This window comes from Carassius gibelio, chromosome B3, assembly GCF_023724105.1.
Source record: "Carassius gibelio isolate Cgi1373 ecotype wild population from Czech Republic chromosome B3, carGib1.2-hapl.c, whole genome shotgun sequence".
Lineage (NCBI taxonomy): Eukaryota > Metazoa > Chordata > Actinopteri > Cypriniformes > Cyprinidae > Carassius > Carassius gibelio.
In genome coordinates, this window is record NC_068398.1 from 31,428,125 (window position 1) to 31,444,594 (window position 16,470).

At 34.9% G+C, this 16,470-nt stretch overlaps 1 protein-coding gene across 3 annotated transcripts in view; it reads left to right on the top strand.

The window, feature by feature from the left end:
- Positions 1–16,181, top strand: part of LOC127953110 (NACHT, LRR and PYD domains-containing protein 12) — a 52,664-nt gene extending 36,483 nt beyond the window's left edge. For all 3 annotated transcript variants that reach the window (XM_052552006.1, XM_052552007.1, XM_052552005.1), the window contains 3 exons: positions 1,857–2,015; positions 14,967–15,013; positions 15,098–16,181. In XM_052552006.1, coding sequence (XP_052407966.1) covers positions 1,857–2,015; positions 14,967–15,013; positions 15,098–15,636 — 745 coding nt within the window. In that variant the 3' untranslated portion in view covers positions 15,637–16,181. The remainder of the gene's footprint in view (positions 1–1,856; positions 2,016–14,966; positions 15,014–15,097) is intronic.
- Positions 16,182–16,470: the final 289 nt, after the last annotated feature.

Genomic DNA, 16,470 nt, shown 5'->3' on the forward strand with positions numbered 1-16,470 from the left:
GTGCTCTGCTATACGGGAGCGCGTGCTCTTCCGGCAGACGTGCCCTTAGGACCCATATAAGGAAATTCAGCTCCATCTAACGTCACACAGAGCCATACTCGGAAAAAAACTTTCCGAAACTTGTGAAAAACCGGAAACGTACAACTTAATTTTTGAAACTTTGTCCATGTTTAGCATGGAAATCCAACTCTTTAACAGTGTAAAAAACTCAGTATGCATTAAGTAGCATCCCCCCCCCCCCCCTTTAAAGTGAAGCTGTGCACTTGAATTTGTCATTGCATCATCCTATGCAGTGTGGTGAATTATTATTGGTCATTATTGTCTATGGGCTATTTTAATGACATTGCATAATAATATTACAACACCCAAATATTTAGGCTACTAACTTCTATTTTCCATTGTCAGTGCAAGGTTATTATTTTGTTGTTGTTTTTGTTGTTTTTGCGTAGGCTACAGACTTAGACTACGTTTAGTGATTAGTGTAGCCTGCATTTAAAAGTCTTGAACATAAAACAACAGGATAAAACAATAGTTTTTACTATAGACTAGAAATAGTAATTTCATAACTTTAGACACTTCTTTGTGAAGACGGTGGGATAATACAGTGAAATAATATGTTCTTTAGTCATAGAAATACAGTTGTAATGTGTTTGGGTAAAATTTACCCGCTGGCGGTTTTAGGGATACAGCAACTTCTGGCGGATATAGTGTTAAAGGGTAAGTTCACCCAAAAATAAAAATTAGCCCATAAATTACTCCCGATCAAGTCATCCTAGGTGTATATGACTTTCTTTTTTCAGACGTGTCCTGTTGGGAGTTATATTAAAAATTGTATTTGATCTTTCAAGCTGTTTCATGACACTCAAGCAGGTGTTTTAGTGCATAAGTCCAAAAGAAGTTAAATAAAAAGCATCCATCCGTTAAAAAAAAGTGTCTCACATGGCCCTAGGGGCTGAACAAAGGCCTTCTGTAACGAACTGAAATGTTTTGGTAGGAAAAACTAAAGAAAGGTTGGCTTTGCGTAGCTGAAAAGCAGCTGAAATCAAGCCATAAAACCCATACTGAATAGTTCTGAATAAGACTTTTGAGTAATTTTTGAAGGAATATTTACTTCAAAATGATGTAAAAATCATCCTGCTCACTCATTAACTGACTTGAAACACAATACTTTCTTTACTGTGTTGAATATCTCTGTTCTGAGTAATTTGAAGTACTGTATTATACAGCCTAGAATGTGCATAAAGAGCACTCTCTCATATAATCACTAAGAGCTATCATGACCTTCAGTTCATTGCGATCTCACTTTGTTCCGTTAATAAGCTCTCTACACTGCACAATGGATCTCTTAACTGCATCATATCTACACTTTATAATGAGAGGATTCCTGAGCTTGCGGAGCTCAGCACTTGAGAAAAACTCTGCATTTTGGATTCTAACTTAAACACTTCTGCAGTTCTTCTTATTGCAATCTAGAAATCAACAGATATGTCTGCTACATTTCTCAATGCTGCAAATATGTTTCTCCAGTATCAGATGCTTACCTCACTTAAATGTTAAGTGTGCCCCTGCTCTGCAGCAAAGGAATTGATATTTTGATGAAATATTACAAGGGCTTATCACACGAAGCACACTTTTGACACTGTGATCAGTTTTAAAGCCTCTGATTGGCCATTGCATTTATTAGCCATGTCTGTGATTGGCTAAAATGCTCATTGCTTCAAAGCACATTGTAAGTTGTAACCTTTGATGCAAAGGGGGGAAAATGTACTGTTGTAATCATATTCACAATCACAGCTATAGCTATACATTACGTTTCTAAAAACGGAGCACACTAACATGAACCCATTCTGTTGTAGATTATCTCAGTGTTTGGTGACAGAAGAAGGTTGTGCTGCTCTGGCATCAGCTCTGAGTTTAAACCCATCACACCTGAGAGAGCTGGACCTGAGCTACAATCACCCAGGAGAATCAGGAGTGGAGCTGCTCAAAAAGCTCAAACATCTGGACAAACTCAAGTAAGTTGAGCAGAAAAAATCATTCTTTCAGCTCTGTATGTGACAAAGGTTTTTAATTATAGTGTTTATTATGATTTATCATTATAAATAACAACAACAATAATAATAATAATACGATTGTATTCTTCAGTCTTAGAGAATTATTTAATTCCACTTGCTCCATGAAAAATTACAATTATTTAGTAGGCTACTGATTTGCCTGGAGTTTTCATCACTTGAGTAAATGTCATTTAAACATATGTCTATACATTTGTTCACAGTCGTAGGTCTTTAATAAGAGCAAATTAATTTGAGATATGTTTATGCCAAACAGATATGATACAAAATAAATAAACAATTATCTGATGGTCAGTGGTCAATGCGTTTACATACTTCTTAGTCTTAAATGGAATAGTAATACAGTTGCCAGTGAAAAAGTTATCAAAAACATCATTGTCTCTTTATTTTTTTATTTTCTTTATTTATTTTATTTTTATTTATTTGTCCTTTATTTTAGCATGGTAATCCAATTTATTGGATATTTAAAATCTCTTCTTCCAGGGAATCCTGACAAAAATGGCAGCACAAAAATCACATAAAAAAAAAAAAAAAACACATAAGATTAAGGCCCAATCCCAATTCTTCCCCTTAGCCCTTCCCCTTTCCTCTACCCCTTTGTTTCGTGCATTCACGTGAAGGGGTAGTGGTGTCTCGATTCTCTTTTGGTTGCAGGGTAAGATGAAGGGCCAGATAGCCTTTCAAACAAAGATTTTTCGGGACCACACTTCAGACGAAAGGGTATGAATTATCTCGGCAACATGGCTGCCTGAGTGAACAAAAATACACATAAATCGTACCCTTGGAATTATAAGGTTCTATCTGCGTTCTGAGTAGTTTTGAGATATTGAGCTTCAAAGTTTTTGTGTTCCATAGACTTCTGTAGATAGAACCTTTTTGTTTTTTTTCAATAAGAAATCCCAAAATGTACAAAACTTGAAATAAAACATCACATAATGTAAATAAATTGTCACAGAATAAGAATATGTGAATAACTCAATTTTGACAAAAATGTCAGATAGAACCTTATAATTCCAAGGGGACGAAATGTAAGCATTTTGGGCATTAATAAAGATTTTAATGAACCGTAATCATTTGTTTTGTTACATTCAACTGTGAGTTCATATTAACAGTCATGTTACTCAAAGAGATGTTTGCAAAAAATTGCTAATATTTGCTAACGTCATATCATTATAGACTGCACGATAGTAAGACATATTTTCTTGTCTGGTCAGGGCGATAACCACCGTAGACATTTAGGGCTAGTCCTCCCATTAATAGGAAATCACTAAACCCTTTTCTCAAATATTGAGAGACAGAGAGAGAGGGAGAGAGGGAGGGAGGGAGATGGAAGTTGCATGTATGTGTATCTGTGCGTTTTTCTTTTAAGAGTGAGTTTACTTAAAAACAGCAATTTTTATCCTCTCGTCGCTGGAAAATATAATGATTTAATAAAAGTCGTGGGGCAGCGTTGACAAGTTTTTCTCCTGGATGTGTGAGCGGTGCGATTTCCGATATGTGTGTGTGTGTCAGTAAGTAGCACATTAATTAAAGGCTAAATGTACAACGGCACCCCAGTATATGTGTGTATTGTAGGAGCTAGACAACGTATTACTACGTGTGACAGCATAGTAGTGGTGTCCCAATTCGTAGGGGAATATTTTCACCCCAACCCCTTGACACTCTGTTTCAAGGGACAAGGGGAAGGCGTAGGGGAAGGGGTATAAAATAGAACTTCCTGTTCCTGCCTTAATATTCCCCATTTAGTTATATTGATTCCAGGTGTGTCCCATTAGCTCCCTTATTATTTAAGCCATGTGTGCCTTCATTCTCCCTTATCTGGAATTGTTGGTCTCACCCCAGTGCTACGTTTGCTTTCCTGGTGTCCTGGCCATTAAAGTTCGGTAATTAATGGAGTCTCCTTGCTTCAGCACAGTAGGCACGTGTGACAGTAATGGGGTTGATGGTTTTTACAGAGGGTTTTGGGTAGGGTTGTGCCGAATGAGGCTTTTGAAGCAGTGAAGCTTTTACAATAAACTGCGTTGATGCTTTGAAGCTTTTGATACAGTGCTCTACCCGCCATCTGGTGGTCAATAAATTCCTACACCAACTGTACCATTGTAGATGCTTTGTTCATTGGGATGTCATTGTAATGTATAATTGTCTATTTAATAAGCATATCTCTTAGTAAGGCAGCGTGTGTGTACAGCGATTAGAGTTTCTCAAAAAGTTTCCCACTAGCTTAAGGCGAGACACTGCAGGTGAATAGGGTAAAAAGAAATAACTAATAGTTATCACCTTACTTACCCAGTTGATTGATTATATTGATAATTGTAAGCATTTTTTGTTTTACAAGGTTTCAAAAATTTTATGTTTAAATATGCAAATGAGGAATTATTTAATGAAATATGTGCTAATTTGCATAAATGTCTAGTACAAACATCTTAACACTAGATGAAGTCAGTTTCAAAATGTGTTTATTTTTTTTATTTTATTTTTTGACATAGGAATGGAATCAAATGTCAAATGGAATTCTGTGTATCTATTTTTGTCACTCATAATTAAGAAAAAACTTTGAACAGCCAGAAAACAATGTATTTTCATAATAAAAGAAAATATATATGAACAAATCCCTCTGTAAAACCCTTCAGAATATAGAGAGGAATAAAAAATATAAAGTTTGGTGTGTGTTAGTGCTACTGAATTGAGATTTATGGCTTAGTGTTGGAGAAAAAACTCATTTTGAGAAAACGGCCTTTAAAAATATGTATTGTAATTGAAATGTATTGACACAAACGGATAAAGTGCTATAAAATAAACACTTAACGGTGTCTTTTGGATGTTTTCCTTCCACTAGTTTGAAAAAGCCCTTTATGAAAAACCAAAAAGCCCAGAATCTTAAAATTGACTGGTGCTTGAAAAAACTAGTGTTGTTTTTGGCAGCCTGTTTTAATTTTAGTTTTAGTCTAGTCTTTGTGTGAAGCTGTCATTTTAGTTTTTATTTATTTATTATTGTTACCTTATAGACTCGAGAATACAGCAATTTTTGTCCAGGGCTTATTATTTGAAGTATGTTTTATTTTTATTGTATAAAATAGAATTATAATTTATTTAGATATTAATTAAACACTATGTGCTTAAAGTTGTCTATTGTTTTATGTGAAATACATCCAGTAGTTTAAGATATGTTTCATGTTTTAATTAATTATTATTAATTAATCAACTCATTCATCACAAGACTTATACTGGTCATAGTGGAAAATGACTTCTCACCGGTGATTCTTGACAGTTTTTAAGGACAGTTACTCCTTGTCTCTCCCCTGTCGTTTCAAAGAATAGTACAACGGTGAACGTGACAAGTATCAAAGCCTTGTTTATTTTTTGTTGTCGTATTCTATATAATCCCGCGATTGTAGTGATGTCCAGTTCATGAACAAATCGTTCGATTTAACCAGTGAACCAGTTCACCAAATCGAGCTGAATCATTTTACAATCAAATTACTTTGCCGGATCAATTAATTTACTCAAACAGTACATTGACTGAACTGCTGTGAAGAGAAAACTGAAGATGAACACCGAGCAGCAGAGCAAGATGAATCGAACTGTCCGAAAGAACCGGTTCTCAGAAAAGAACCAAACTTCCCTTCACTACACGATTGGGGCTTAAGGAAGTGACGTTGGTTGCATCGGCGCAGTGATACATTGGAAACAGAAATACTGCTAAATAATGATAACATTACTAAACGAGATGGAAAAAAAACTTTATAACATTTAGTATCATCTTCTTTTAGTCTACTAAAATGCACTACTGCAGGGTTTTTCAAATCTTTCCTTGGAGGGCCAATGCAGTGCAGAGTTTGGCTCCAACCCTGATCAAAGTCACCTGCCTGTGATTTTTTTTTTAATGATCCCAAAAAACATTGATTAGCATGTTTGATCAAGGTTGGAGCCAAATTCTGCACTGCATTGGCCCTCCAGGGAAAGATTTGAAAAACCCTGCAGTAGGCCTAAACAATATATTCACCTTACGCGGATGCAATTACTAGGAGTTTGCTGATTTAATTTTCATTCAGTCATCAGACATTCACATGTCATTGCTTTTAATGGTAGTACTATAATTAACAATGATACACCACATAAAAACACTACATAGATATAGGCATGCTGACTGATATAACTATAAAATTGCACTTAAAGCTGCAGTAGGGAACTTTTGACGCTCTAGCGGTTAATAAACATAACTGCTTGCGTCTTGCGGAAGAACATAGTAGCCGGAACTACTTCTCTCTGTTTATGTCTATGAAGAATCACAAAGGTACTGGGTTACTCCGCCACGTATCCCCGAAGCAATCTAAAATAGTACGAATATAAACACTTATTATAGGTGCACCCTAGTGATTCAGGACAAGCCAAAAACACGGTTTGGAAAATGGATTCATGGTTTACTCGCTTATTATATTCATTTTTCTACATTTTGAACACAAACAAAGTTACGGACCGCAGCTCTGATTGGTTGTTTTTTACCGGGAGCGCATGACTTTCTGCAAATGGCAATAGGACCACTGGGAGGAGCCAGAGGAGCTTGATTTTTTCACAGATTATCTGTCTCATATTCTACTGTCAGGACATAATGACAGGTTTAATAAGGTTTAATATATATACACACACACACACACACACACACACACACATACACAGAGGTGGGTAGTAACGAGTTACATTTACTTGGTTACATTTACTTGAGTAATTTTTCGGGGTAACTAATACTTTTCGAAGTATATTTAAAGATGGGTACTTTATACTCTTACTTGAGTACATTTTTTGGGAAAAATCTGTACTTTTACTTCGTTAATGTGAGCAACGCTCGTCTCGTTACTTTATCTTAATGCAATAAATGCTTCAGTTTATTCCAAACGCACCGTCTACTTTTCTCTGGGCAATGAGCGATGCCCATTCGCGAATGATTCATTCTTTTGAGTCAACTCTGTTCAAAGCCTTGATCAAACCAATTGGCAAACGAGTGAATTGGTTCATGAATCAGTTTGAATGAGTAGTTCAGTTCCCTGCTGCACGCGCTGAGCGTCTGAGGCGGTTCACTCAGAGTTGTAACGTTTAACATCAGCAGCGTTGAAAACGGGACTATGGAACTGCACTGAATTGAAAGCAAATCTGCAAAGGCTATTATTTCCTTGCGATGGAGATCCTTATTAGATGAACATCGCGTGAGTTGTCTACTGTTTAACAGGTAATAACTTGGGCTACATTCGATTACAGTACACGATACCAATGTGACATTAGTTTGTTGTACGTGTGTGGCTTATAACAGAGGGGAGTCAAGTTGAATGCAGCTTCCAAAAGATAAAAAATAGGCGATTAAGATTTTATTAATTTTAATACAATCACACCGTTGCGAGTACGTTCAGCAAGTCATATCATCAGCTGCTAAATTCAGATCTGTGATCGCTTGCTGGCGCTGAGCCAGAGATATACGCGTTTTTACAGCGCTGCGCATTAACCAATCACACACGGTTCTGTTGAGCTTTTGAATCCACTGGCCAATCAGAGGTGTTCAGATGAGTCATCGCTGAACTGCCGGTGTGGTGAGAAATCCAGTCCCCCCGCGAAATCGAGTCCGCTTAGGACCAAGGCGGTAGCTGTTTTAAATGCCTGATCAAAAGTTGTTATCGCGATAACTTGTATGGCTAATCGGACCTGCGGTAGCTTGTTGTTTCAAGCTAAAATAATTTAATAAAAGCAACATACAGAATGTAATCGATCAAAATGTTTTTTAAATGTCATAAAACTAGCAACATCTCATAAATAATGCATTGTAATTAGTTTTAATATTCGGTCACTAGAACGCCTCAGCACAGCTTTTGAATATATTTTCCAGTTCTAAAATAATAATAATAATAATTCAGTTGTGATGAATAAAACACGTTTAGCCCACAAATTCAAAAGATTGTGGGATAGTAGAAAGATAATTATTAATAAAACAAACCTACGTACAATATTACACACACACACACACACACTTTGATTATTTATTTTGACTTACTACCTAATTCATGTAATTTTTACATTATTTTAAATATTGTAATAAGTACTTATGTTGTTATATATGGTTTTGCTTACAAGCAGTTCATGTATTGCAATTGCTGATTGTATATTATTTAAGAAACTATTGTTTTCAAAGAAAATCATACAGCAATTATCACACTACATAAATTCATTATGATGACAGAAATTACAATTGTAATTGACTTTAACTCATATAACACAGTACATAAAATAGTACAACAGTTACGTGTACTATTACAAATCAGTAATTGTAAGTGAATAATGGCTGTTTGTGCACTGAAAGTAACTAAAAATACAGCTAGTTTATAATTGCTAATTATAAGTTGCAATTATAATATAATTTTACACATTTTCTTTTTACATATAAATGTTCAAGCAATATGCACACTATCAATGTAAGACATTTAAATATTTTTCAAAATGCATAACATTTTTAAAGAATCTTTACAGAAAGACATACTGTTGTGTCTATATGGTCAAAAACACCCTGACTGTTTTAATAGTTGGTGCTAAATGCATTAGTCGTCATACATACAGAAAGCAAGACAAAGGCAACGGTGGTTAATAAAGAAAAATCTGTAGGATGTCGATACTGGAGTAAAAAAACCTTTGAAGAAACCAAACTAACCAAAAACACTGGGGACCAGTTCTCCTCTGTATATTCAGTCTGAACATTTGGTAAAATATCATTGGTAGTTAACAGTGTTACTGCATTGATTCAGCTGTAAGGTTAGAGGTTAATTGTGCCATGTACAGGCAGCAACATTGTTTTCTCTGTGGCCCAGGTGAGGCATGCAGTGGCAGTGAAGAGTGCTAAGGTGCAGTCATCCATTCATAAATTCTTGCTTTTTTGCTGAAACTGGAAACAGTTCATCCTATGTGAAGTCCATTGTGGAAGATTGGGGAATAATCAGTCTCAACGTAACTCGAGAGCGTCTCGGGACAGGGCTTCTGTGGTAAAGAAAAATATAAAAATGTTTAGGAACTGTAGTATAATAACATTTTTTTCCTCTCTGCCTTGTACTATACAGTATGCTGGAAGAATTTCTTGACATCATACAGAACGGGTTCAGAATACAACAGAAGCAGGAAACATCAAAAATCACTGTTAACCGTAGAGCATCGGTTAAAAATTCTTGCAAAAATCAAGTTATGATTTATGTGTATGTTGTTATAAAAACAATCAAACAGACGTAAATGTAATCTGTTAACCTCAGTCTATTTTGCATTCAAACATTGCTTTAAATACAGAGGCAGGTGATTTATTTGAGCAGAGTTTGTTTTCTGCCCCCACTATTTGGAAAGGCTAAAAAATATATATATATATATATATATATATATATATATATATATATATATATATATATCCTATTTGCTATTAAACAAAAAACTGCTGCAATTTACTGTTAATTTCATTCATAATTATTCACTTACTGAACGCTATTATAAAAGTATATGTGTTTGTTTATGTTAAATAAAAGATAAACATGAGAAAAGAGTCGTATTTTCACTTAAAATTGCATCTTGAACAATCGGGTCCCACCTAGCGAGGACCCCTAAGATGGCGGCCGTCGCGATGCCTGTGCGCAGGACGCAACGGAGGCACTTGTCCCGCACGAAGGACACGAGACAGTTACTAATGTTCACTAAAAAATCTATATTATTAACGTATTAACTACCTGCAAAATCCGTTCATATGTGGAAAAAATAGCAGATGGAGTTGATAAAACGCCTGAACAATGAATACAGACCTCATCGACAAAGATCGCAAGAAAAAAGGCTTGAACAATCGGGTCCCACCTAGCGAAAACCCCTAAGATGATTCATTATTATTATCACTACTAACGTTACTACTATTATTTGTGTGTGTATTGTCAGTGTCGTATTACTGTACAAGGACAGTGGATAATATTATTTGATAATAAGAAAATCAAATCATTAATCGCCCCTCCCCTCCACACCCAAATGCCTGCGTGTGCAGGACGGGTTTAAGCACTCCTAGTTCTGTCATACTCGTCCACAAATCACACGAAGATTTTTAGTGTGAATTACTACCTGTCTTGTGTCCTTCGTGACAACTGCCTCCGTTGCGACTTGCGCACAGGCATCGCGAGGGCCGCCATCTTAGGGGTCCTGGCTAGGTGGGACCCGATTGTTCAAGATGCATTTTAAGTGAAGATATGACTCTTTTCTCGTGTTTATCTTTTATTTAACATAAACAAACACATATACTTTTATAAAAACGTTCATTAAGTGAATAATTATGAATGAAATTAATAGTAAATTAAGGCACAATAAATCAAAAGGAGATTTTCATTGCAGCAGTTTTTTGTTTAATAGAAAATAGGATATATATATATATATATATATATATATATATATATATATATATATATATATATATATATATATATTTTAGCCTTTCCAAATAGTGGGGGCAGAAAACAAACTCTGCTCAAATAAATCACCTGCCTCTGTATTTAAAGCAATGTTTGAATGCAAAATAGACTGAGGTTAACAGATTACATTTACGTCTGTTTGATTGTTTTTATAACAACATACACATAAATCATAACTTGATTTTTGCAAGAATTTTTAACCGATGCTCTACGGTTAACAGTGATTTTTGATGTTTCCTGCTTCTGTTGTATTCTGAACCCGTTCTGTATGATGTCAAGAAATTCTTCCAGCATACTGTATAGTACAAGGCAGAGAGGAAAAAAATGTTATTATACTACAGTTCCTAAACATTTTTATATTTTTCTTTACCACAGAAGCCCTGTCCCGAGACGCTCTCGAGTTACGTTGAGACTGATTATTCCCCAATCTTCCACAATGGACTTCACATAGGATGAACTGTTTCCAGTTTCAGCAAAAAAGCAAGAATTTATGAATGGATGACTGCACCTTAGCACTCTTCACTGCCACTGCATGCCTCACCTGGGCCACAGAGAAAACAATGTTGCTGCCTGTACATGGCACAATTAACCTCTAACCTTACAGCTGAATCAATGCAGTAACACTGTTAACTACCAATGATATTTTACCAAATGTTCAGACTGAATATACAGAGGAGAACTGGTCCCCAGTGTTTTTGGTTAGTTTGGTTTCTTCAAAGGTTTTTTTACTCCAGTATCGACATCCTACAGATTTTTCTTTATTAACCACCGTTGCCTTTGTCTTGCTTTCTGTATGTATGACGACTAATGCATTTAGCACCAACTATTAAAACAGTCAGGGTGTTTTTGACCATATAGACACAACAGTATGTCTTTCTGTAAAGATTCTTTAAAAATGTTATGCATTTTGAAAAATATTTAAATGTCTTACATTGATAGTGTGCATATTGCTTGAACATTTATATGTAAAAAACAAAAACAACAACAGTAGAATCATTATATTATAATTGCAAGTTATAATTATATAGCAATTATTGCTATCTATATAAACTATCTAGCTGTATTTTTAGTTACTTTCAGTGCACAAACAACCATTATTCACTTACTATACTAAATGGTATATTATTATTATTATTACTCTTTATTTCAGACTCATGGTCCATATGAAAAGAAGAAAGAATGAAGAGGAAAATACACACAGAGAATTTAAAAGACATACAAGCTTGCATTCCAATGCTTCCGCAAACTGGAAAAATACCTTGTATCACTATATAAATATAATAGGCATACTGACATACTTCATGTAAAATTAATATGACATTCGTTTTACATAAAATAATAATATATGTATATAATACAACAATAACACGGTTCTGCACAAGCAATATTATATCATTTAGATTAACAATATAAATTCACACACACATCGAGTAAGCTGTACGCTATACTGATACTCGAGTAACAAAAAAAAACGAGAAATGTTTGATTTCACAACATATAGCTCGTCGGCTATATACTAGCCTATGAAAGATGTAATTTAAAGTACATAAATGGTAATTATAGCAAAGTTCAAACGACAAAAATAAAAACGCGATTTAGCAGGAATTGTAATCAGGCGCTAAAAATTAATACCCATTAAATGTTTGTTGAGCCAATGGGATTACTCGGGGTCCTAAGCGGACTCGATTTCTCGGGCGGACTCGATTTCTCATGACACCGGTGCTTCCTTCACTTGCTCACTGACTGAATACCTCTTTCTGGCGAATTCTCTCGTCAGAAACAACAAAGTGCAGATGTGTGAACGAATCTGTAAATAAGATATTGATTTCACAGTGTTAACAGTTTCAGTGATTTTAATGGGAGTTTCTGAGAGTGATTGAACTCTAGACTGTCAGTGAAAATGATCTTTAATAATGTAAATGTTATTTGCTCTCTTTCTGAATAATGAAATATTAGTAGCAATATTTATATCACATTAACTTTCGATGTTAAATTCACATTTAATATAAAGTCAGTCGTATTAAAAATATGTTATGGCATGACACCTATATCTGTTACTTAAGTAAACAGACAGGTTTTATAATAAATTACATAAATTGGAGTAAAGGCTGATTAAATATATACATTTATACACACACACACACACACATACATTTTATCTATATATCTAAATAAAAATAGGCTCAGTATATATGACCCAAAGTAACTAGTAACTAACTACTTGAGTAGATTTTCTATTCGATACTCTTTTACTCTTACTCAAGTAACTATTCAAGACTAGTACTTTTACTTTTACTTGAGTAAATATTTCTAGAACTACTTTTTATATATATATATATATGCTGGTTCCAAAACGTTGTATTAAAGCTGGTAACGGAGGCTTGAACTGTTCATAGCCTTCTAAGGCAGTTATTAACGAAGTTATTAGAAAGAGAGAGACAGAGACACACAGAGGTAGTAATACAACACTTTGGATGCCAACTGCTGAAGAAGAAGAAGAGACACACAGAGAAAGAGAGAGAGAGAGAGAGAGCTTGTGTGAATGTAGCAAACAGAGCGGTTATTACCTCGCTAGTGAGAAATGTCATGTGTATTTACTTTGGGGAAAATCGTCTGTGATGTTGTTGTTTTTGTTAGTCCTGTAATTTCCGTTATCACAGTTTTACGATGCGAGCTGAGACAGAACTGTAATGCGGTCAGGAGAGCTGCCAGGAACAGATGCCATTTCACCGTCTTACCTTCATTACGCGTGAATTAATGTCGTTCTGTAGACGTTGGACTAATGTTGAATTAGGTGTTGATTTTGTGTCGTTGTTTCACCATCAAACCTTTTAACATGAGTAAATGCACAACTGTACGTTCAGTTAGAGTCTAGTGTGCATTGACTGTAGATCAACACTGTACATTATAAAGGTTAGAAATCAAATGACTGGCAGCAATGGCTTTACAATCAACTTCAATAAACTACCATGTTCAAAAAAAAATAAGAATATTGTAGTCAGCCACATTAACATTGTGAATACACCATTTGAACATTAACACTGCACTGTGCTTACATACAGGTAAATGAAATGTTAAAGTTTACAACATTAAATTGTGTTTTAACAAAAGTTACATAAATGTAGTGTGTAGTGTTTTGAGTTTGACCATGTCTGCAAACTTAAATTTTTCCAAGAAATTATATTTATTTTATTTTTATTTTCATGTTTCACCATACATGACATTATTAATAACCTTATAGGACTATATGAAACCTGTGTATTTTTTGTTTTAAAGTAATGTATTGCATTTTATGTTCTGTGAATGGGGTCGCTGGATACAGCAAAACGTTATATCACTTCTAAGTTAAACAAACGTGGAAATTCAACCGATGATCTTGGAAGAGAAGCATGTTTACCAACTGGTGGTCGGAAAAGTGGAAAAATAATTAGAAAGGGAAAGGCAAATGAAAAGAAGTAAGCGGTGGCGGGTAAGCACAGCTGTGTTGTGAATGGATTCTGATATAGTGGATAGTGAGGATAGTATGGAAACTAGTCAAGGAAGCGGACGAATGAGAGAGAAAAGAGAAAATAATTTTGAAGGGATAAGAGCAAAGAAAACCAGGCGTTGTCGAAGTTTTGAAAGAGGAGTGGAAGAGAGAGATCATGAAGGTTTGAAATTTAAAATGATATTGAGGCTCGGCGAGGAGAAAGGAATATCATCAGTGAGTCCAGTAAAATTGACAATGATTTTGCGAAACCAGATTGGGGACATCCATATGGCGAAGGTTTTAAGAGATGGAAATTTACTGATTGTTTGTAGAAATGAAGGACAAAGGGAGAGGGCTGGCATAATAAAGGGAAGTGGATATTTACCCGTGCTAATTGGGAAATGTTTAGTTTTATTTGTGAAAATGAATTCGACCAAATAGATTTAAGTGAAGATATTGAGGAGGTAGATCAAAAATTGAAATCAGTATTGATTGAAGCTGCTAATAAGTCAATTCCTAGAAGTAAAGGACAAATGAAGAGGAAGGAGGTTCAGATGAATGTAGTGTAGTAGAAAAAGAAAGAAAGAAAGCCTTAAGAATATTAAGAAGAACGCATCATTTTCCAAACTTTATTAAATATAAGCAAATACAAGCAAAGGTTAGGAAAATTATACGAAATGCAAAAAGACAAAGCTGTCAGAAGTTTTGTGAGAACATAGGTAGATCAACCCGTTCACTATGAAGAAATGAAGAGGACCTCACAGAACACATCTGACCCTTCTTGTGTTCACCTTACAGTTATGTTTCTCTGTCGTAAACTTGTGAGTGTTTTTAGAGATGTGAACGATTAGCAGCATGTACAAATGTTTTATGAATCACAAGTTCATTTATGTCCACAGATCTGAGCTTGTTTTTACATCTGTGTGTGTGTGTGTGTGTGTGTGTGTGTGTGTGTGTGTTTTCTAGTGTGGATCACGGAGGAGAGATCATGATCCCATCAGGACGCCACAAATGTAAGTCACACACAGAAACACAGTTTTGTTGTTTGTAGTTGAGTTGTAAATGTGTGTGTTGTAATGTGTGTGTGTTGTGTTCAGACGCCTGTGATCTCACACTGGATCCAAACACAGCACACACTCTCCTCGTTCTGTCTGAGGAGAACAGAAAGGTGACGTGTGTCTCTGAGAGACAGTCGTATCCTGATCATCCGGACAGATTTGATGTGTGTCAGGTTGTGTGTTCAGAGAGTCTGACTGGACGCTGTTACTGGGAGACTGAATGGAGCGGAAGAGAAGTTGATATATCAGTGTGTTATAAAGAAATCAAGAGGAAAGGATCGAGTCTTGACTGTTTGTTTGGACTTAATGATATCTCCTGGAGTCTGAGATGCTCTGATCAAGGATTCACTGCTCGTCACAATAATAAAGACACTCGTATCTCTGTTTCTCCAGTCTCCTGTAAGAGAGTCGCAGTGTTTCTGGACGAGTCGAGCGGCTCTCTGTCCTTCTACAGCGTCTCTGACACACACACACTCACACACTTACACACATTCACACACACATTCACTCAACCTCTACTCGCTGGATTTTACCTTTATTCAAACTCTTCAGTGTCTCTGTGTCACATTAAACACTAAACACACACACACACACTCACACACACACACACGCTTTCTCTCACACACACGCATTGATAAATATGTGTAAAATAATGTCATATTTACTTAATTATGAAAATATTTTTGTGTCATATTTCTCAGGCCGTATTTTCAGGAGTTCATTTAATTTTAGTCGAATAGAATTCAGAATAAAAATACTTCTTCATCATCATCATCATATGTTTGAAACAAACATTCAAAAGCAGTGAAAGAAATAAAAAGTGTTTATGTGACTGGACTTCAGATAAATTCTTTTGAAACATTTAATCGTCTGAACCCTCTTCATTTCAGGAAAATCAATGTAATATATTTCTGCTCAATAATGTTTTTTGATTATTATTTTACATTTCGAAGGAGATTTTGATACTATGCAATATTTAAAAAAAAAATCATGAGCTATTTTTTTCCATTAAAATTAATTAAACCGTCTTTTCATTTCTGTGTCCCATTTGATAATGAAATCTATTTGTTTTCTTTCTTTTTTATTATCAGGAAAATCAAAGTAATAAACATTTGATAATGAAGTCTGTCTGCTTTTTATTATTATCAGGAAAATCAATGTAATCTTTTTGTGTTCAATAATATTTGTTTAAATAATAGCTATTTTCTTCCATTAAAATTAATTTAAATCTAAGCCCCTTCATTTTTGCTTCAAATTTATTTATAAAATCTCATTGTGTTTTTGTTTGTTTACTTGTTTTTTTATTTATTTGTTTTTTGTTGTGGTTCCTATTTTTATTATCAAGAAAATCTATGTAATAAACATTTGGTAATGAAATCTAAGTGTTTTTTATTATTTTTGTCCCATCAGGA